The 20,848-nt window shown below is 35.1% G+C and overlaps 6 protein-coding genes and 1 long non-coding RNA gene across 7 annotated transcripts; 3 read left to right on the top strand and 4 right to left on the bottom strand.

Moving 5' to 3' along the window:
• Window positions 1-2,711: 2,711 nt before the first annotated feature.
• On the top strand, window positions 2,712-8,799 carry LOC149738886 (polyadenylate-binding protein 2-like). The gene is made up of 7 exons (XM_089875500.1): window positions 2,712-2,984; window positions 3,711-3,819; window positions 6,968-7,038; window positions 7,167-7,273; window positions 7,696-7,783; window positions 8,033-8,157; window positions 8,399-8,799. The coding sequence occupies exons 1-7, from the start codon at window positions 2,844-2,846 to the stop codon at window positions 8,433-8,435; spliced, it is 678 nt and encodes a 225-aa protein (XP_089731626.1). The 5' UTR covers window positions 2,712-2,843; the 3' UTR covers window positions 8,436-8,799.
• Window positions 2,735-3,653, bottom strand: LOC149738888 (uncharacterized). Its single transcript, XR_016384701.1, has 2 exons — window positions 3,233-3,653; window positions 2,735-3,192 (listed from the first exon to the last, which is right to left on the bottom strand). It is a non-coding gene; the product is annotated as an uncharacterized LOC149738888 (long non-coding RNA).
• LOC149738887 (uncharacterized) lies at window positions 4,408-6,092 on the bottom strand. Its single transcript, XM_089875501.1, has 6 exons — window positions 5,957-6,092; window positions 5,761-5,883; window positions 5,376-5,488; window positions 5,118-5,221; window positions 4,920-5,057; window positions 4,408-4,838 (listed from the first exon to the last, which is right to left on the bottom strand). Exons 1-6 carry the CDS (start codon window positions 5,957-5,959, stop codon window positions 4,663-4,665), a joined length of 657 nt encoding a protein of 218 aa, XP_089731627.1. The 5' UTR covers window positions 5,960-6,092; the 3' UTR covers window positions 4,408-4,662.
• A 558-nt stretch (window positions 8,800-9,357) lies between the features above and the next one.
• Window positions 9,358-11,758, top strand: LOC149738885 (ubiquitin-conjugating enzyme E2 C-like). Its single transcript, XM_089875509.1, has 6 exons — window positions 9,358-10,064; window positions 10,200-10,227; window positions 10,295-10,381; window positions 10,946-11,150; window positions 11,350-11,409; window positions 11,509-11,758. Exons 1-6 carry the CDS (start codon window positions 9,961-9,963, stop codon window positions 11,562-11,564), a joined length of 540 nt encoding a protein of 179 aa, XP_089731635.1. The 5' UTR covers window positions 9,358-9,960; the 3' UTR covers window positions 11,565-11,758.
• On the bottom strand, window positions 11,750-13,226 carry LOC149738884 (PIH1 domain-containing protein 1-like). The gene has a single exon (XM_089875494.1). It carries the CDS (start codon window positions 12,736-12,738, stop codon window positions 11,812-11,814), a length of 927 nt encoding a protein of 308 aa, XP_089731620.1. The 5' UTR covers window positions 12,739-13,226; the 3' UTR covers window positions 11,750-11,811.
• Window positions 13,227-13,432: 206 nt separating this feature from the next.
• Window positions 13,433-17,222, top strand: LOC149738883 (fibrinogen-like protein A). Its single transcript, XM_089875493.1, has 7 exons — window positions 13,433-14,710; window positions 14,832-15,098; window positions 15,607-15,746; window positions 15,798-15,894; window positions 15,954-16,050; window positions 16,131-16,198; window positions 16,256-17,222. The coding sequence occupies exons 1-7, from the start codon at window positions 14,659-14,661 to the stop codon at window positions 16,507-16,509; spliced, it is 975 nt and encodes a 324-aa protein (XP_089731619.1). The 5' UTR covers window positions 13,433-14,658; the 3' UTR covers window positions 16,510-17,222.
• A 78-nt stretch (window positions 17,223-17,300) lies between these two features.
• Window positions 17,301-20,848, bottom strand: LOC149738882 (uncharacterized). Its single transcript, XM_089875455.1, has 3 exons — window positions 17,820-20,848; window positions 17,704-17,723; window positions 17,301-17,625 (listed from the first exon to the last, which is right to left on the bottom strand). Exons 1-3 carry the CDS (start codon window positions 20,783-20,785, stop codon window positions 17,579-17,581), a joined length of 3,033 nt encoding a protein of 1,010 aa, XP_089731581.1. The 5' UTR covers window positions 20,786-20,848; the 3' UTR covers window positions 17,301-17,578.

The raw sequence follows: 20,848 nt of genomic DNA, 5'->3' as shown, positions 1-20,848 counted from the left end.
TATTAAATAGTGGATTGATATTTATATAAGCTAAGCAACTTTTATATAAACTTTTCAAAAATGCCTGCTACCCACTGCGCTGTTCCTGGCTGCAACTGGTCGTACCACTTGGGTAAACGAACGAATGAAACCCGAAGTATCTTCACTGTAAGAAGACCTTCTTTTATAAAAGTCCCAACCGAAGCTGAACATCACACAATGTTAACAAATTTTTTGTTGAGTATGCGGTGTTCCACAAAGGCTAGTGGCGATAAAATAAAAGAAATGTTACACAAAGAATCGTAAGTAAAACTGTTGTAAAGTAAAAATATACCTATGTTTTTTATTACTGTAGTCTATTCATTATTTAATAAATGTTTTCATTACCCATTCAAATAGTACCGTCAAGTTTGCGCGAACAAATTATGGCATAGTTTTACATAACACTTTAAAGTTAATACCAAGCTTAGTATAATTTTTCAGAGCTGGTATTTGTGAAGCACATTTTTTGAAAGAGCATTAGCCCCCCTTGAGTATTAGCCCCCCTTGAGGGGCTAATACCCAAACAGTTGTCTGGGGGGGACTGGGAAGCCACCGATTGAAATTGTAAAATTAAGACAAGTAATACACTTTACAAATATATTTAGTTTTTTTGCATTGAAAAAAAGAAAGGTACAGTAAAACTATAAATGAAATACACAATACAAAAACGAAGGAAAATTTAAATGTATGGAAAAAAAAGAATCACTCAAACTGTCAAACAACATCAACAACTGTTCGACAAAAAAGGTTCCATACAAAAACCTGATTTACATAATATATATATTATATACGCTATTATTTATTAAGTTGCCTTAGCTTTTTTTTTAAATCACCTCTTAAACCAGCGGACTGTTTAGATGAAGTTTTTAACATGTCATCTAACAGTTTTTTGGCATAAGTGTAAGAAAGTAACCTTATAAATATTTGCACCATATATGTAACCACACATTCAACATTATTGGAATTCAATTCATGTTCTTCACACAATGATTTTAAATGGTCTATTAAATACAAGAAATAGTTTGATTTTATCACATTTTTACTTACAAAATTAAAATCTATTTCACCATGATTTTTACTTATTTCTTGAGTGACATATAGGTATACTTTTTGTAATAAATACATAAGTTCTTCTGATGGATATTTAAGTGCTCCTACTCTTTTTTCCATTACTGCCACTAGATTTCCAAAGGGCTTATTCGTTTGCATATGCTGTAGAATGTTATTATTTTTATATTTGCCAATTGCCTTTTTTAATAAATAACCTCCGAGATACTCAATTATGTCATTTTCATGTTGGGTGATACATCCTTGTGTAGGTTCATTTACTGGTAGTGTTGATGGTTTTGTGATCACTTCAATTATATTAATTAAAAACTTAGCAGCATGTGCATTTGTCAGTTGATTTTTAAAATACTCTTTTGCAGAAAGGCACACCTTTGGATATCGTTCCAACAACTTGGCTGACTGATGGGTTTGTCGGTACAGCGTCAACCACTCAGCAATTAAAGTTTCCCCGGCAGATGTCAGAGACAAACCAGCTTCCACTAACTGTACAATATCATTAGGCCCTGCTTGCATGACATCGCTACATTCTGTCACAGTTGCACTTTCTTCCTCAACAAAATCCGTCAAAACTAGTTGTTGTATCGCATCCTCAGAAATACTCTCCCAATAATTTTCTGCCATCGCTATATAATTCACCTTATTTCTATTTAATTATCCTAATAAATACAAAATGTTTTGATATTCGCTATATACTTTTTTGTATCCAAAACTGAAACTTATATAAACATTACTGAACACAATAAATTATACTTGCGATTGCTTAAATTGGTGCAGGAACAGCTTACAAATGACTCAGGGAACTACATTTTCTTGGTATTAACCAACAATCACATATTAAACAATAATAACTTTTCTTAAACGCGTTTATTCTTAATTGGTTGGTTTGCCAGTCAGTCACTCTTCCTGTCTCATATACCGGTAAATATTATTAGAATTACACTGTATATAAAAAAGATTCTCTTCAGAAGCAAGCGATATTCCATAACTAAAACCTCACTACGCAACTCTGCAATATCAATCATTTCGAGATTTATTACGTAACTCACTACAAAAAAATTAGCAAGACATTACTATAACCAACGCTGATACAATATATTACAATAAGACGACAGTATAATGGCGCTTCTAAAATCATATCCTAGTCACTCATGCGTGACGATTGTCTCGTTGTCCTACTACTGTTTTAGAGTACTATGGTATTACAAATGTTAGAAAACCAAAACACTTCCCCTTCATAGAAAATGTTACTTTAAAAAGCCGCTAGACGGCGTGGTGACTGCGACTGGTCTTTCACGTTCTTCTTTCGATTGAAAAAAGTTAAGTGTTCGAAGCACGGTTATGCGTATTCTTGCAGAAAATTAGATTCCTAAAATAACATTTGTATCGTATGTACCTAGCTATAATTAAGAAAAATTCTACATTTCTTTGCTATAAGAGCGTTCTATTATAAACGAATTGAAGTATATGGTAAACGGGTGTTTGTAAATTATACAGTTAAATATGTTTTTTACAATAAAAACTTAATAAGGTATGCGTAAAATCAAAAAAGTAAATACTCATAAATGGTTTAAACAAAATATTAGATTTGGGTTCATTGTGCTGCAACACCTTCGTAAAACTTTTCATTCAAACCACATTGGTGTGATTTTAGAACGGGTTGCGTGGTTTTAGTTTCAAAAGCGTGGAAGTTGTTCATTCACTTCAATTTACTGAATGATAGTGCTATCTTTTCACATTAAGTTCACGTAAACACTATGGCGGATATAATAGATAACGACAACGACAACAGCATTGACGTTTTTGCAACAAGTGTATCAAACGATGGCGATTTAACAGTTGGAGACGATTCTGCCGTTTTAGATCAATCTAATGGAGCTGCCGATGAAACAGACCCAGTAAGAATAATTTATTGTGACCTAACTACATTAATTGCTTATAATATTGAAAATAGTTTTATCGAGGAAAAAAAATTACATGGAGCTATACAGAGAAGACGGAAAAAATTTTCCGCTAGGAGGCGATGACAAATTCGTTTCTCTATTTTATGGGGAGCAGTTAGTTTCACGGTTTATACACATAAGATATAAACCCCTAACCCCTAACCTCTAACCCCTAACACTAACCCCTAACTCCTAACCCCTACCCCTAACCCCCAACTCCTAACCCCAAACTCGTCAAACAAAAAAACTTGAAAAAAAAAAGATAAAAAAAGTATTCCACTGTGCGGGACTCGAACCCGGTAAAAATGAAACAAAGAGAGTTTACGACCGCACGCAAACCGCTACACCACAGACTTGACAACAGTAAACATAACGAAAGAGCGTATATAACCGACCTAATGTGGGAAATATGTTCTTACTAGTGTTTTATGTATTTGGAAAGGTATTTTTATTATTTAATTAATTTGTTTTACACTTATTAACACTTTGTAGTGCTGTTTTGTTCGTTTTTTCGTATTTTTTAATTTAAATAATTACCGCCTCTAGCGGAAAAATTTTTCCGTCTTCTTTGTATAGTCCCATGTAAAAAAATTAGTTTATTTATGGTAACTGTAGTTATTTTTCTTAAATCGCAGAAACTGGAATCAAATGGTAACTGTAGTTATTTTTCTTAAATCGCAGGAACTGGAAGCAATCAAAGCACGAGTCAAAGAAATGGAAGCAGAAGCTGAGAAATTAAAAGAAATGCAAAACGACGTGGAAAAACAAATGACACTAAGCCCCCCAGCTTGTGAGTTAAATAATAGTTTAACATGTTGCATGTAATGATTTAATAGATTTTGGTACACAACTTACTCTCATAAAAAAATGTTCTGTAAATTAGTTACGAACTCTTTTTTTACTTTTGGTCTAATAAATACATAACACTTGGTCCATCTCTGCACATGTGAATTCACATGGGCAATATCTTTACTAAAGAAATGAAGACACTATATAGGCCAATGCTATTTTATGAGTAGACTGTGAACATATATATATATATATATTATATTTTATGGATGTCTAAAAATTATGAAGTTGTTGTAATTGTAAGTTGTGCTAAACAGCTAAGATGCTCATTTTTTCTTGTCATGCCCATTCTTGACCTACTTTCTAATAACTGTGGTTTATATTTGATGACTAAATGAAGGACAATAGTATGCAATTGTGTAATTTACTACATGTCTATAAAACATGTAATAAGGGAATAAGGTAGATTTTGATGTTATCCATGCTACACAACTTGTTATTTTGGAAAGTGTTTTAAAACTAAACTGCTTTAACGCCTTTGCCCATATGACATTGCCTATCAAGCTATGTAAGAAATACTATGTGGACAGACACTTTCACAAAATTGTATTATGCAAATATTACTGGTTCCATTTTGGAAATGGTAAGGTCATGACAAATACTAAAGCTGAAGCGCAATAAACAAGCATGGATTATTCGGAACATTTTACAATCTGAATTAACATAAAATATGGCACAATACCATGTGTAAAAATATGTACAGGATTTTTATCCGCAAAAAAATGATCTTTGTATGACCAAATTTCATTTAATTTAAATAGATGCATTAGGTAGGCCATGGCAATTATGCCAAAGCACAACTGCCAGGAATTCCCACGAACTTTGTGCCGGTTTCATAACCAGTAGGATATAAATACACTACAGTCCTGTAGTATACTTTTTCGGTGCAGCAAGTAAATGAAAATACAGAGAAATTATTGTCACACACTCCAACCATAAATCTCTGGTAGAGATATTGTTCTGCAAAAAAGTAATTATTGTTAATAATGTTATGTTATTTACTTACTACCACAGATAATTTGTATCGCCAACAACCTATACCTGGATAAAGAACAATTTCATAAACTTTTCCTGTGCTGTATTCACTTCCATATATAAATGTTTTATCGGAGTATCCTGCTATGCAAGGATTAATAGGCAGGCAGGTTGATCGCTTTGCTCTGCTGTTAGAGTTTAAATCTGTCGAAACAATAATAAATCAGTAATATCATTACTATGTCGGTTAAGTTTTACTTCTACCTGAACTGTTGGAAAGGTGTTGTTCGGTAACAGGGCGAAATGTTCCCCACAAACTTGTGCTAGATATGTCTAATTCATAATCTGTCACTTCACTGAACATAGGCCTGTGATAAACGTATATTATATTATATATAATTTGTAACTTGTTGATAAGTTTTAAGACAATTAACACGCAGTCTTGCATTCACAATGCTGCCAACCTGGTCTGTTGTCTTTGATTGAAAAACTACATCTCCGTATTAAGTCAGAAAATTGTACCTGTATTTTTCTTTTGTTTCTGCAAGCTTTTGTTTTTCCTGTGGGTCTGCAGTGCAGCTTCGAAGTTTTTTGTATTTTTCCAGCTGGCACAGATTTTTCACTTCTTCTCTGGTCTAAAAATATAGTTTAAATAAATATTATAAATTTAAAGGCATATTATCTCAAACTTCTATTCTTGAAGGATCATTTTTATAAAAATTACCATACATACATATATCGCGTATGTAATAGTCAAATATATTATATTTTAATGTTGCTTTTTTTGCAATATGCATGAAACAGCGTGATGATATTATTAGCAGAAGATAGTGTTGGCCTAGTGCCTATTTATTTCAACTAATGCCAAACCCATTTAAAAATTAAGTTGTAAACTTAAAACACAAACCAAAGGCTCCATTTTTTCAGCTGTGAGTTGAATGTCTGCTTGTTGTAAATCTGCTGCCTCTTCTTCAACAGGAGCAGCATACGCACTCAATACAAATAACAGAAGTTCCGCACAAATCACTTTCTGAAACAAAGAATATTATTGTATTTTATTTTCAAGATGCATAATTAATGTCAACCAAATAACTTAAACTTACCATTCTTTAGTTCTAACAATTTTACTGATGTTTCTTTAATAAATTGTAGAATTAGTGAATGTTCCGGTATTTGGAGCCTCTTATATATAGTTTCAGGCTAACAAAAATGTTTCCTGATTTATAATTAGGAAACTAGTATTATTCCGAAAATAGATTTTTAATAAGGAATTTAGGGGTTTAAAAATTTTACTCGCCGGCACGTTTAAAATTATCGTTCTATAGAGGCGGATGATTCATAAGCGCTTATGGGTTTAACCTGTTGACCTGGAGTAGCTCTATTTCCTAAGGGATTAGGACCAAATTTATATTCTAAATTACCAGTGTTTCATGATGTATTTTTTAATAAAATTTCATAAATTGTATGATATAACCACATTTAAGCCTGTTTATAAGATGGTCAACCTTATATTAGGCTTTTTGATGTGTTTGTATAACTACAATATTAAGCTAAGTTTTGTTAACGTGTAAAAACGAAAGGTGGGTTTTATTGGCATTTTGTTGGTGTGCAACACTGATAGTGAAAGTGTAAATACACTCGTCGACTTGGTCGTGATTTGTGTGTTGTGGTCGCGCTGGATCATGTTTAACGGTCCGTGCATTCCAACCCGTTTTGTTTTGGGGGTAAACACACGCATTGGGGGCGTGTTAACAATAGGCCCAGACAGGTCGGTGCGTCATAACAGCCACTACCGCTCGTGTTTTACGGCATTACACAGACTATAATGACGTCGTTTTCCTATTTGTTTAATCTTTTATGAAATAGTAGTGTGGTTGATTAATGATTAGTTACTCATTTCAACGGTAATGAACTTTTCATGAGTATTTTTATTACTATTCCTAAAATTCATGCTTTGATGAGTTTCGGGAAGTGATAAAATATAAAATACTATATAGGGCAGCAGTGCAGAACAAATTTAAATATAGCCAATTATTTGCTGGGGAATGTTTATGGCATCAGTTTATATTTTTGGTTACTACAATGTTTAACTAATTTGTCATTGCTATTTTCAGCTGCAACATTTGCATTTCCGACAATAGAGGAAAAAGTGGAGGCAGATTCGCGGTCTGTTTTTGTTGGAAATGTAAGTAGGCTTCAATTTTCAACATGTAATATTTCAACATCCTTTTTTCAGATTCTGTACTTTCTTAAAAGATAAAACTTATATATTTGATACAAAAAAATTGTCATTAATTGTGTTTTAAACATTAGGTGGACTATGGAGCAACTGCAGAGGAGTTAGAACAACATTTTCATGGCACTGGTTCAATCAACAGAGTTACCATATTGTGTGATCGGTATAGTGGTCATCCAAAAGGGTAAGAAACAGATGCCGCAGTGGTTCACAAAGTTTTAGTAGGACTAGCATTGCCCTGAAATTTAATCAACATTTACAACATTAAACTTGGCAGCAATTCTGTGCAGTTACGTTTGGAATATAAGTTTTGGTACAGCTGAGCAACTAATATGATTTTGTAGATCAATATAAAAAATATATAAAAAACGTGGAATTTTATCAGTTTTATGATCTAAGCTAGACGCTTTTAATATCACCTTAAATCCAGTTTAATATGGTGGTTAAACTTGTTTAGAATGGGACACAAGAAATTTATCATTCAGTTTCTGTTGAGCACATAATTGCATATTTCCAATGCTGTAAAGTCATGCAATTTATCCCATGACCTTAAAATTGAATCCCATTGAAGCATTACATTTACATTTGACTGCAACACCATTACAGGTTTGCTTATGTCGAATTTGCTGACACTGAGTCAGTTGAAACTGCAACTGCATTGGATGGAACTTTGTTCAGAGGGCGCCAACTGCAGGTTCGACCATCTATCAGTTAAAGGAAATATATTCTCTGTACAATAACATAACATACTTTTTATTTATCTTTTTGTAAACGATGGCAATGATCATATTATTTAAAGAATGAACAGGGAAAACAATAGCAATAGGATAGTTGTTAAAACACGGGATGGATAAAAGTGTGCTTCAGTTAAATACAATGGCTATTGCACCCAAAAAAAATAAAATTGCTACAAAAAAATAAAGCAACCGTTTTGGTTTTACAGGTAAATCCAAAGCGAACTAACAAACATGGCATAAGTTCTTCTGATAGAGGGCGCCCAAGGTACAGAGGAAGGGGGAGGGGACGTCATTATGCTCCATACTATGGAAGGCCAAGACGTGCATTCAGGTAGTGTGAGAACACTGATACAGTAACAGTGTGATTATTTTGATTACCACTTTTAATCTGCACAACTACCATTGGAAAGTTGGGATTTAAATTACACAGAATTATGTGGGTAATCTGGTGTACCATTGTATAAAGTTTAAATTGTTTATCTTCTAATTAAAACAGTTTGAACTGAATATGGGGAAGAGACTAATCCACATAGCACATATAGAGTTGCGACCAAGCCTTTTGTTTTCCACAGAGGTCGTCCAAGAGGTTCGTGGTATTCTCCCTATTAGAGGAATGGGTTTGCGCAAATTTTGAAATAAGACTGTGGAAAGCGTCGTTATTCTGAAGTAAACTGTTGCTATAGATGATGTTTTACTAGTAGATGTGTGTGCATATTGTTTGCCCCACAAATACCTACTTGCAACAAACTTTTTAGCATCCTGTACTGCCAATCAAAAGTCAGTTGATTTTAAAAGAAATTTTCACAAAAAAAAACAATGAACAAATTTTCTTTAATGCGTTTTTTGGAAATTTGGCGTTTTAAATTTCACTTTCATGTTTTTATAATATGTTCGCCTGTTAAAATTTCTTTCTTACTTTCAATGTATGAGGTGAGGTCTTGTTTGCAGTCGAAATATATGAACTTTTACCAGCTGCCATTTTTCTACCTGTGTGTGAAGGAGCATTTTAAACACTGATTACCTCCATGTTTATTTTTATACACAAACATAAAAACGAAAAAAAAACACAAAAAAAAACAAATTAAAATCAAATCCAAAATTTGAAAAAAAAAATAAAAAAAAAACAAACAAATAAAAAGTCAGGAAAATAAAAACAATAAAAATCTACAAAACATTCATATTGTGTTGTTTTTTCTGCAGCTAGCTTTGTGAAAGCGATTAGACGGCAGGATGTTTACAAGATAGCTTTAGTGCAAGACAGCTGGTTATATCTTCGCTTGCATACCGTATTGTGTTGTTCTGTTACCAACACCGCTGGATTTCCAGCTGTTTCTTGTCTTACAGTCTATCTCTTCCGGGTGCGAGACAATGGCTGCTCTGCGGGGGTGCAAAGAATTGTACTTATCTTGTTGCGATAGCTACAACTGTGCAATTATCGAGCTATTGTTTTTGAGGTTTAGAAAAAGTGGCCGAAGTTTACGCTATATATAGTCAGACTTGGTAATGCAAGTTTATATTTGGTTAGCGCTGGCATGTCTGGTTTAGAGACGTTCCACCTACAAGTTAAATTCATTGAAGATATGCTGCTATGTTATTGTATTCGCATCTCTGTGTTATTTAATCTGGTACAAAAGCTCGTTACGCGAAACCAATATCGGCTCGCGGCCGCTGACGATACGGACTCTGAAGAAGGCTTATAATCCAGAGCAGAGTCTGATCCCGAGTAGAATCTTAGCTCTCCGATTGCGTCTGTTTAGGAGAAATCATTAAATCTTGTTGGGTTTTGACTTGATTTTGACATAATGTTTATTTGAGGTTAATAAATGATATCGAAAGCCCCCGCGACGTGAAATTAAAATTCTACTTTGTTTACTACGTTTCCGTGGACACACGTGACTGCGTAGATTCGCGATTGCTGATTGGCTAAACTTGGTCGTATTGTTACGTTTGAATTGAATAGAACTTTTTCGATGAACAGCTGGAAGGTAGAAATTTGGGGCAATTCGTCCACATTTTGAAATGGAATAAGTCGTATTAAATTGAATAGCCTAATAAAAGAGTTTGTCTATATTTTTTTTAGATTTTAGAGGTAAACCTATATATATATATTTATAAAATTTACGTAACTTTCGTAATGGCTTCTCAAAACACAAATCCACATGTCGGCGTAATTTCCTCTACGAAAGAAAAATCAGCGAATCAAACTACTAAAAAAGACTCTAATTCCGTCAAAAAAAGGTAAATTATAAATATTGATTATTTATTCTTAAACTAGAGTTACTCATTCTGTACATTTAGTGTATAGGCTATATATTTCTTTTATTTTGTTGCAGTGCTTAACTTCTTATGTTTAACAAAGGCTTTTTTTTTAAGATTACACCAAGAGCTTATGGGACTAATGGTAAGTATTTATCAATCTTAATTATGAAACCGATGTGGTTCATTAATGTTTAATTCAATTCGTACAGATGTCGGCGGAAACTGGTGTTTCAGCATTTCCAGATGGCGATAATTTGTTTAATTGGGTCGGAACTATAGAAGGCCCAGAGGGAACTGTGAGTCACAAATTAAAGTTATTTTTGTTATAGGGTATTTAATAAAAGCAAAAGTCATTAAAACAACCACTGAATACATTAAATAACTGAATAATAACACATCAATGGAAAAATGTAAATCTTTGAATAGGCTGCGTTAACTTTCCTGTTGGTCCGCTAAATATATTAAAATTTTATATTTCGATTGCAAAATGCCATATGGTTAATAGAATCACGCAAAACAGGTATGATAATAAAGAAATCAGCAAATTTCTCATTATGTTGAAGTTTCCATTGTTTGTTTTTTAGGATGCTGTTAATTCGAGGTTGATATTTCTTAGACTGAAACCTCTTTTCTTCAGACTTCTTAATTTAATAGATTTTTTATTGGGATACTAACATATAGGCCAAGTAATTAAAGCTACTGGTAACCTACAGATACTTTATAGTTACTTCAAATTAAGGAGTAGGCGTGTTTGTGAAAACTGAAAACCACATATTATATATATACCAATAATACCTATACTTGTTTTAGAATCTCTCATATTTTTTCATTCCAATTTTAAAACAATAAATGCTTTGTAGGTTTATCACGGCCTGACATATCGTTTGTCATTTGAATTCACGAGTAGCTACCCATATGATCCACCCACTGTGAAGTTTTCAACTCCCTGTTTTCACCCCAATGTTGATGAGTTTGGAAACATTTGCCTCGATATTTTAAAAGAGAAATGGTCAGCTCTGTACGAGATTCGAACCATTTTGCTTTCCATACAATCTTTATTAGGAGGTATGTTTATTATTCTGGAATTTTTATGGCATATGTTGAAATATAAAGAGAAATGAGGTTTCTATTTATTATTAATTAAGTATGATATTAGGTGGAAAGGTATAATGTTTCTATTCATTGAAGTTGTTATTAACACAAGATGCTTAGTAAGAGATAGCCAAGTGAATATACTTAACTTTAACTATATTTTTTTGCTTAGAACCAAATAATGACAGTCCTTTGAATGTACAAGCTGCTGATATGTGGGCAACGCAAACAAGTAAGTGATGTGTTTAACATATAGGTCTGCATATGTTTAAAGATGTAAAAAATTGTACTGGATCTTTAAATACAAGCTTTACAATGTTAAATTTTTCAGCATACAAGAAGCACTTATTGAGCCACTATGAAAAGAACGCAAAAGGAACTTTATGACAGCAGTTCTACTGCAGAGGTAACAGAACTGGTTGGTAGATCAGTTGCACATGGAACTTCCAGATGAATTTTACATGGAAACGACAGAGCCTAAACTGTATTTTAACATCCTGTGTTTGCAGTTTTGTGAATGTTTCTTATACCACACATATGCACAGTTTGGGAAATACCTTAATAAAAAAAACTCTAAGAAACTGCTTGGTTTATTTCACACTGAAAATATGTTTAAACCAACAAACTGTAAATGTTACAGTTTATTTGGCTGCACAGGCATAGTGATTGTTAAAGTTGATGAGCCAACATCAAACTGGGATCCACATTCTTCCTGTATTAAGTTAAAAGGGAGGAAAATATCAAGAGAATATTGTTTTGGTCTTGTACAGATGACCAAACGATCTTCTCCAATATCAACTAAGATTGAAGACGCTTTATTTATTCCTGGAAGTTGAACTTCTGCTACTAAAAAATCTGGGTGTCCACTTTCAGGTTCTTGTAAAATTTCAAATTTGGGCTTTTTCACTTTTGTTTCTATTTCAGTCACCAAAGGTTTGCTTTGGGTCTGAGTTGGCATTTCCTGTATCAAAGTTTGTTTCCTTAAGTTTTGCTGCTCCAATCGTCCAAGGAACTTTTTATTTTTCAGCAAAACCCAATTTCGGTCCAAATTAACTTGGTATTTGTGGGACAACCCTTCAAAAACGACGCTCATAAAAAATCCAAAAAACACATTGCTATTTTTGATTGTGTAAAGGTAATTTGGATTGATAATAACATCATAGGCAATACAGCCCTTTCCATGATTATCAACTTCTGCATGCGCTTCTCCAATGCTCATCGGGATCCTGTAGTTCACAGTTTCATTCGGGTCGTCCAGGTTTTCTAACATTTTAATCAACTCTTGCTCAGTGATTGTTTCTGGGGTTGGAACAGTACTCGAAGTGCAGATGTTTATAAAAACTTTTTCTTTGTTTTCCGAGTTTCTGGTTTTAATACAGCAGCCTGGTGTGGGTTTAATGCTGTTCCAAAGTTTCTCTTCTTTTGTAGGATTTTCATTTTCTTCCTGTGAGTTAAGAAGAAGGTTCTTGTACATGTTTTGTAATTCTTCATCCGTCATATCATTACTTGGTTGCTTTGAACCAACATTAAACAGCTCAGATGGCTCAGAATTTGTAGCCATGAAGTCACAATTTTCAAATATTGAAATGTACTTATATTGCTGAAAAATATATTAAATACATTCAATGAAAAGAAAATGCTTACATGAAATTAAATAATATATACAAACAGGTCGTGAGGTCGACTTGATCTATAGGTATAAATAGTAGGCCTACCTATCAAGTTTGGTAAATAAACCTATTACACGGAAAGTAGAATATTTAAACGTGGATGTTTTTATTAAACGTTAAACGGTATACTACTAAAAGCTTTAGAACTCTCCAGAACAAATACTCATGTCAAAAACTTTCAAAAAGTGTGTTTTTGTTGTTATGGGTCCCGTATTCAGTAGACCGTGAAAATTTTTTTATACAGTTTATTGTGCACGTAGTAGCCATATAGTTGCAATCTCGTCGAAATCTTGTTGTTTTTGCATGTTCCTTTTGTTACTGAAATGGCAAAGTGAACACCATTTATGACCGAAATAACACAGTAGGTATAAAAAACACGCGTGGTTTCGGAAAAATAATTAATAATTTTGAATAAAAACATTTTTAAAGGCTAGAAAGTGTAAAAAAACATGGCTAAATGAATTTCTGCGGAAGTCACCGCTTTGCTCGCTTAATTGGGACATATCAGGCGGCAGTTGGACTACTCGGTGTTTATATGACTGTGGTAAATCAGGTAATTTGTACTAAGATGTGACAATCAAGGTGTGAAACATGGTGGTTTAGACGAAAAAGTGGTAGTATTCAATTTTTTCCGCTTTTTATTGGTGTAGGGTCGTTGTTGTAGGGATAAGGAAAATGCATTAGTCCCCCTATTGAAATTAAATTAGTTCGCCACTGCAAGGAACTGATGATATTGCACCAAAAAATTCCTCAAATTGGTGCTACTTTTGGTGGAGGGGGTTTTAATATGCTTGTTGTCCAGGGGCGCTATTAAAACAATTTGAGAAACACTGATCTTTAGTTATGAATTTTGTGACGTTTTATTTCTTTCGGCGTAAAATGTTTGTGGTTTTTGTGAGTAGTTTGATGTGTCGTCCTTCTGTAGTGTTTCGAGTTTACCTCCGTTGTTAAGTTTGACTTTTGTGTCGGGTTAATAGGTCTCGCGCTTATTTCACCTTTAAGCCTATATTGATCGTCGTTCTCGTTGTGCGTATCGTTAAACTTGGTGACATAGTTAAAACGTTGGTGTATCTAAGCATTTTGTGTCAAGTAACAACGCGTCCTTAGTGTTCCTAACGTTTTATTATAGTAGCTTTTTATGTTATTAAACTGTTAATTAAGAAATCAGTCTGGTTAGTAGTACATAAAGGTTTAGATTTAAAACCGATATAAGCTTTCAAACATTACAGTAACATGATGCCTGTACGTGTAAAGTATTTCGGATTACACGTCATTGGTTACACGTCACGTCCGGGAATATTATTAATTAACCATAGCTGATACGACAATAACAACGACTTCCTGGAATTTTCAAGACGATATTACAACCCCCTTGTTTAGTGATCCCTACATATACCCAATAAAAGAAACTCCACTAAGGCATTGTATTAATATGTTGTATTTGGTATATACGCAATACAAGTGAACCAAAAACAAATGTACATGCACTACATATATGTACAACAACTTGTGACGCGGGAGATACCAAATGCACTTGATGTGGAAGTACAGCATATATACGTACTATAGGCTGTAGTCTATAGGCCCCTACATTTTGTATATATGTATGGTTAAATAGCAAGAAATGTATCAAGCATTTTGCAGTTATTTGTTAAGCTACAGCCAATGATGACCGACCTTATTTATCATGAAGTTTTATATATAGAAAAGCATACATTTGAGCAGAATATTCTGCACAGATATTATAGTATAGCATACACCTTGTAACGTTAAACATTATAGGGAGACTCATCTTATATAAACTGTTCAAGATGCGTTTCATGTTTCTAATGCTGGTATTAATTTTGGTTCCTTCAACGTTTCGTAAGTAATTGTTGTTAAATAAAACCTCTGTACACTGTCTATATATATACGTCCGTGGTGCGTCAAGTTATAAATTTATATGTTTTAGTATGAGCAGTTATTGAAGTTCTCTGTCTTGCAGAACTAATTCAAGTCAACAGAGGAAGCTTCCAGAAAATGTACTCCTCCAAAAAACCAAAGAAAGTGCTGAATGTTTTATATAATACGTGTTTGGTTGCAACACCCAAACATGTGAAAGCTATAGCTTATCCGACAGATCCACTGCAGCCGTATACCTTTAATGTCAGCGTTATAGATATACAGCGGTACAGTGTATTGGTGGAGCTTGAACGCACAGACCAGAACTCGGGGTGGGACGAAATTTCCATCACTTTGGATTGGGAATCTAGTAAGTAAAGTTTTTCTATAACGGTCTGGGTATTTTGTAAATTCATCCAATTTTTAACCGATCAAATCGTTATGTTATGAATCGCTGACAACGTATAGTAGGTCGGGGGAAGATGGGACACCTTTTGATTTTATTTTCTCGTCCTATTTGGTAGTAAACAAAGATCCTACAAACAATTCTAAAACCATATCCTCACGACTCTCATAGACCGTTGCTGATTGTTTAAAACACAATCAGGATATTTGGATATTATGTGCTAAAGGTGTCTCATCTTCCCCCACCCTGCTATATTTCTATATGAGGCGCACGCGGAACAAACCAAACCCCTTACGCAGTATTTTATAACTTATAGTTATAAACAGGAACATGGTTGCGTATAACAGTTTGTATTTCAGATATTTGGCCACCGAACACCGTGTATACGCCTACAACTTTTGCATTTACAAAAATTTGCCCAATATACACAATTAAGTTTTAGTGAAAGCATTTTGCTTCTCTTTTTAAACAGGGATGTACAATTTGCCATTGACCGATTGTAAACAAACGCATATGGTCGGGCTCTTTGACAGTGGAATCTATGAAGTAAAAAAGAACGGAGCTATAATTGAAGTTTACTGCGATATGAAAACGGACGGTGGTGGATGGACGGTTTATTTTTCAAAGTTGTTAATTCCGAGGCGGACACAATTTTTTTTGTAGGTTTTCCAGCGACGAATAAACGGTCAACAAGATTTTTATCTTACATGGGACGAATACAGACAAGGGTTCGGCAATAAGAGTGGAGAATTTTGGATGGGTAATTGAATTCATACATATGTCGATTATACGAGCTGTTTATATCAATTCATATTTCAGGGTTAGACAATTTACATTCGTTTACACAAAACGGATCATTTGAGTTAAGGATTGAGCTCACAAATTGCGAAAATCAAATCTTTTATGCCAAGTACCGGTATGTAAAAATACTTGCTTTATCTGCTGTAAATCAACACATTACTGATATTTTATTTTAATTATACCTTGTTTTTCCAGGACATTTAAAGTGATGGATCTATTAACGAAGTTTCGATTGCTGGTTGGAAATTTTAGTGGAAGTCCTGGTAATTTAAAAAATAACTAAGCTTATAACAAGGCCTTTAAAATAACATGTTGTGTAGGTTTACAAGATTCTCTGTCACACCACAACGGCGTTCCTTTTTCGACAAAGGATCGTAACAACGACGGTTTGGGTTCTTACCCAATACCTTGCGCTGATCAGTACCGTGCTGGATGGTGGTATCAAGCGTGCCACACCGCCAACCTTAATGGAGAGTTTCGCCCGTGTGCTAAAACACCACTTTCAATGACCTGGCGGAACAATGACGCCTTCGTTGGGTTCCGATTTACTGAAATGAAGTTTCGTCCGCTTTAAAAAAAAACTAATGTACGGACTGATTACATTGGAGTATATGTAACTGCAATGGTATAATTATGCTGTTACAAATATGAATGCCAGTATATATAATAGGGTGGGAAAAGAGCGGACACCTTTAGTACATATAATAACCAAACATCCGGATTGTGTTTCAAACAATTATCAGCGGTCCATGAGAGTCGTGAGAATACGGTTTTATAATTCTTTGAATGTCCTTTGTTTACTATCAAATGGGACGAGAAAATAAAATGAAAAGATGTTCCATCTTTTCCCACTCTACCATAACTGTATTTCAAAATTCGCTTAACTGAATTAAAATCAAAGTTCCAAACTAATCAACTATATATAGTCATATACTTGCATTCATATTACATTAAAATGTAAAAAATGTGTACCACTGTAATTTTACAATCTAACGTACTGCACATTACCGCGAATTTTCACGCTGTATATATTTTTTTGAAAAAAGGACGGGCTTGTGTTGGTATATTTCAACGTTCTGCTGTTTGACGCGTAGTACCATTGTTGTTTAATCGCAATGCATGGCACTAGCGGGCAAGATATTACTTTGAGATAAATCTTGTATATAATCAACGGACGAATCGTATAGGCGCCGTTATATCACTGATGGTGTCGGTGTGAGCGCGTAGCCCAAATTGTGCCTTAACCGATGCTATCACTGCCTGTGTGTTTGTAATACATACCCTTGCTAAAATACAGTTAACTATATAGACGTGAGTAGGTTGCACCTATACAGAACGAAAACCAAACAAACTCACCCAGAAAAGTCATATAGGCCTACTTTATTTTACTCACGAAAACAATATACCACCATCATACATGTGCATGTAAAGGGAAGACGCCTAATAAACTCTTCCCCGGCCACACGTACGCTAAATGTAGGTTTAATAAAGACTATAAATCCGCATTTATAATGTCGAAGAAAATACATCTTTATGATTAATATGTAAAGTGGGAATATAGAGAAGGCAAACAGAACCATGCAAAGATAACTTTTAATTTAAATTAAAACTTTAGTTTTTATGTTATACACTTTTCCAGATATTTATTGCATGAGGCTCTTAAGATAACTTTCCATTAGAAGACGATCACCTTAAATGAAGGAATAAGAAAACATATTAGAGATATAAAACACCTATATCTAACGAGTAAAAACGAAAAAAAGCTTACCAACAGGTTCTCCTTTCAACCTAAAATAAAATTGGTTGTATTTAATGGCTAGTTTTTAAAATGTTGTAACAAAAATATTGTAACAAATGTAGCCTATGTACGTTTTTCCCACTTACATCTTATTGTTCCAGTTCCATCCTTGAAATGTTGGAGACCAAGAACGTCCGTGCTCACCAGAAAAGACACCGAATGAAGCGGTAATTGGTCCTTGTATTGGCAAAGAACTAATACCATTTCTAAAGTTTCCATCACTTGGTTGACCACCAACGTTACCAGTTATTGAACCACTTGATTGACCACCAACGTTACCAGTTATTGAACCACTTGGTTGACCACCAACGTTACCAGTTATTAAACTACTTGGTTGAACACCAACGTTACCAGTTATTGAACCACTTGGTTGACCACCAACGTTGCCAGTTATTGAACCACTTGGTTGACCACCAACGTTGCCAGTTATTGAACCAATCGGTTGACCACCAACGTGGCCAGTTATTGAACCACTTGGTTGACCACCAACGTTACCAGTTATTGAACCACTTGGTTGACCACCAACGTTACCAGTTATTGAACCAATCGGTTGACCACCAACGTTACCAGTGATTAAACCACTTGATTGACCACCAACGTTACCAGTTATTGAACCAATCGGTTGACCACCAATGTTACCAGTTATTGAACCGCTTGGTTGACCACCAACGTTACCAGTTATTGAACCACTTGGTTGACCACTAATGTTACCAGTTATTGAACCACTTGGTTGACCACCAACGTTACCAGTTATTAAACTACTTGGTTGAACACCAACGTTACCCGTTATTGAACCACTTGGTTGACCACCAACGTTGCCAGTTATTGAACCACTTGGTTGACCACTAACGTTACCAGTTATTGAACCAATCGGTTGACCACCAACGTGGCCAGTTATTGAACCACTTGGTTGACCACCAACGTTACCAGTTATTAAACCACTTGGTTGACCACCAACGTTACCAGTTATTGAACCAATCGGTTGACCACCAACGTTACCAGTTATTGAACCACTTGGCTGACCACCAACGTAACCAGTTATTGAACCACTTGATTGACCATCAACGTTACCAGTTATCGAACCACTTGATTGACCACCAATGTTACCAGTTATTGAACCATTTGATTGACCACCAACGTTACCAGTTATTGAACCAATCGGTTGACCACCAACGTTACCAGTTATTGAACCACTTGGCTGACCACCAACGTAACCAGTTATTGAACCACTTGATTGACCATCAACGTTACCAGTTATCGAACCACTTGATTGACCACCAACGTTACCAGTTATTAAACCACTTGGTTGACCACTAACATTGCCAGTTATTAAACAACTTGGTTGACCACCAACGTTACCAGTTATCAAACCACTTGGTTGACCACCAACGTTACCAGTTATCGAACCACTTGATTGACCACCAATGTTACCAGTTATTGAACCATTTGATTGACCACCAACGTTGCCAGTTATTGAACCGTTTGATTGACCACCAACGTTGCCAGTTATTGAAACACTTGGTTGAACACCAACGTTACCAGTTATTGAACCATTTGATTGACCACCAACGTAACCAGTTATTAAACTACTTGGTTGAACACCAACGTTACCCGTTATTGAACCACTTGGTTGAACACCAACGTTACCCGTTATTGAACCATTTGATTGACCACCAACGTTACCAGTTATTAAACCACTTGGTTGAACACCAACGTTACCCGTTATTGAACCATTTGATTGACCACCAACGTTACCAGTTATTAAACCACTTGGTTGACCACCAACGTTACCAGTTATTGAACCGTTTGATTGACCACCAACGTTGCCAGTTATTGAAACACTTGGTTGAACACCAACGATACCAGTTATTGAACCATTTGATTGACCACCAACGTTACTAGTTGTTAAAGCACTTGGTTGACCACCAACGTTACCAGTTATTGAAACACTTGGTTGAACACCAACGTTACCAGTTATTGAACCATTTGGTTGACCACCAACGTTACCAGTTATTGAACCATTTGATTGACCACCAACGTTACTAGTTGTTAAAGCACTTGGTTGACCACCAACGTTACCAGTTATTGAACCACTTGGTTGACCACCAACGTTACCAGTTTTTGAACCAATCGGTTGACCACCAACGTTACCAGTTATTGAACCACTTGGTTGACCACCAACGTTACCAGTTATTGAACCACTTGGTTGACCACCAACGTTACCAGTTTTTGAACCAATCGGTTGACCACCAACGTTACCAGTTATTGAACCACTTGGTTGACCACCAACGTTGCCAGTTATTGAACCACTTGATTGACCTCCAACGTTACCAGTTATTGAACCAATTGGTTGACCACCAACGTTACCAGTTATTGAACCAATTGGTTGACCACCAACGTTACCAGTTATTGAACCACTTGATTGACCACCAACGTTACCAGTTATCGAACCAATCGGTTGACCACCAACGTTGCCAGTTATTGAACCACTTGGTTGACCACCAACGTTACCAGTTATTGAACCACTTGGTTGACCACCAAAGTTGCCAGTTATTGAACCACTTGGTTGACCACCAACGTTGCCAGTTATTGAACCACTTGGTTGACCACCAACGTTGCCAGTTATTAAACCACTTGGTTGACCACCAACGTGGTCAGTTATTGAACCACTTGGTTGACTACCAACGTTGCCAGTTATTGAACCACTTGGTTGACTACCAGCGTTACCAGTTATTGAACCAGCACTTGACCCAACAAGTGGTATATCTATTATCGTTTCAATTATTAGGTCTTCTCCTTCACTTCTACCTTGGCCATTTTCCGTAAGTTTTTCTACGCCTTGTCTTTTATTGATTCTACCACTTGAGGATGATCTGGAACATGCACATAGATGAGTTTGGGCTTGAACATCGGTTGTTTTGCCATTGACGTTTGTACCACGAACAACAGAATTAGCTGATCTATCACCCAGCCAATTCGGATTTCCTTCAACGTTCGAAGATGAGCAGAAGCTCACTAGTAACAGAATAATAAAGCATTCAGCCCTCATCATTGGAGAAGAATCTACCTAAAACTAACAAGCCGGTTTGTTTCAGTCTATCTCTTATGTTTTCAT

Source organism: Ciona robusta, chromosome 3, assembly GCF_009617815.1.
Source record: "Ciona robusta chromosome 3, ASM961781v2".
NCBI lineage: Eukaryota > Metazoa > Chordata > Ascidiacea > Phlebobranchia > Cionidae > Ciona > Ciona robusta.
The sequence above is the reverse complement of the archived record's forward strand: the minus strand, read 5'-3'. Positions and strand labels throughout refer to the sequence as shown.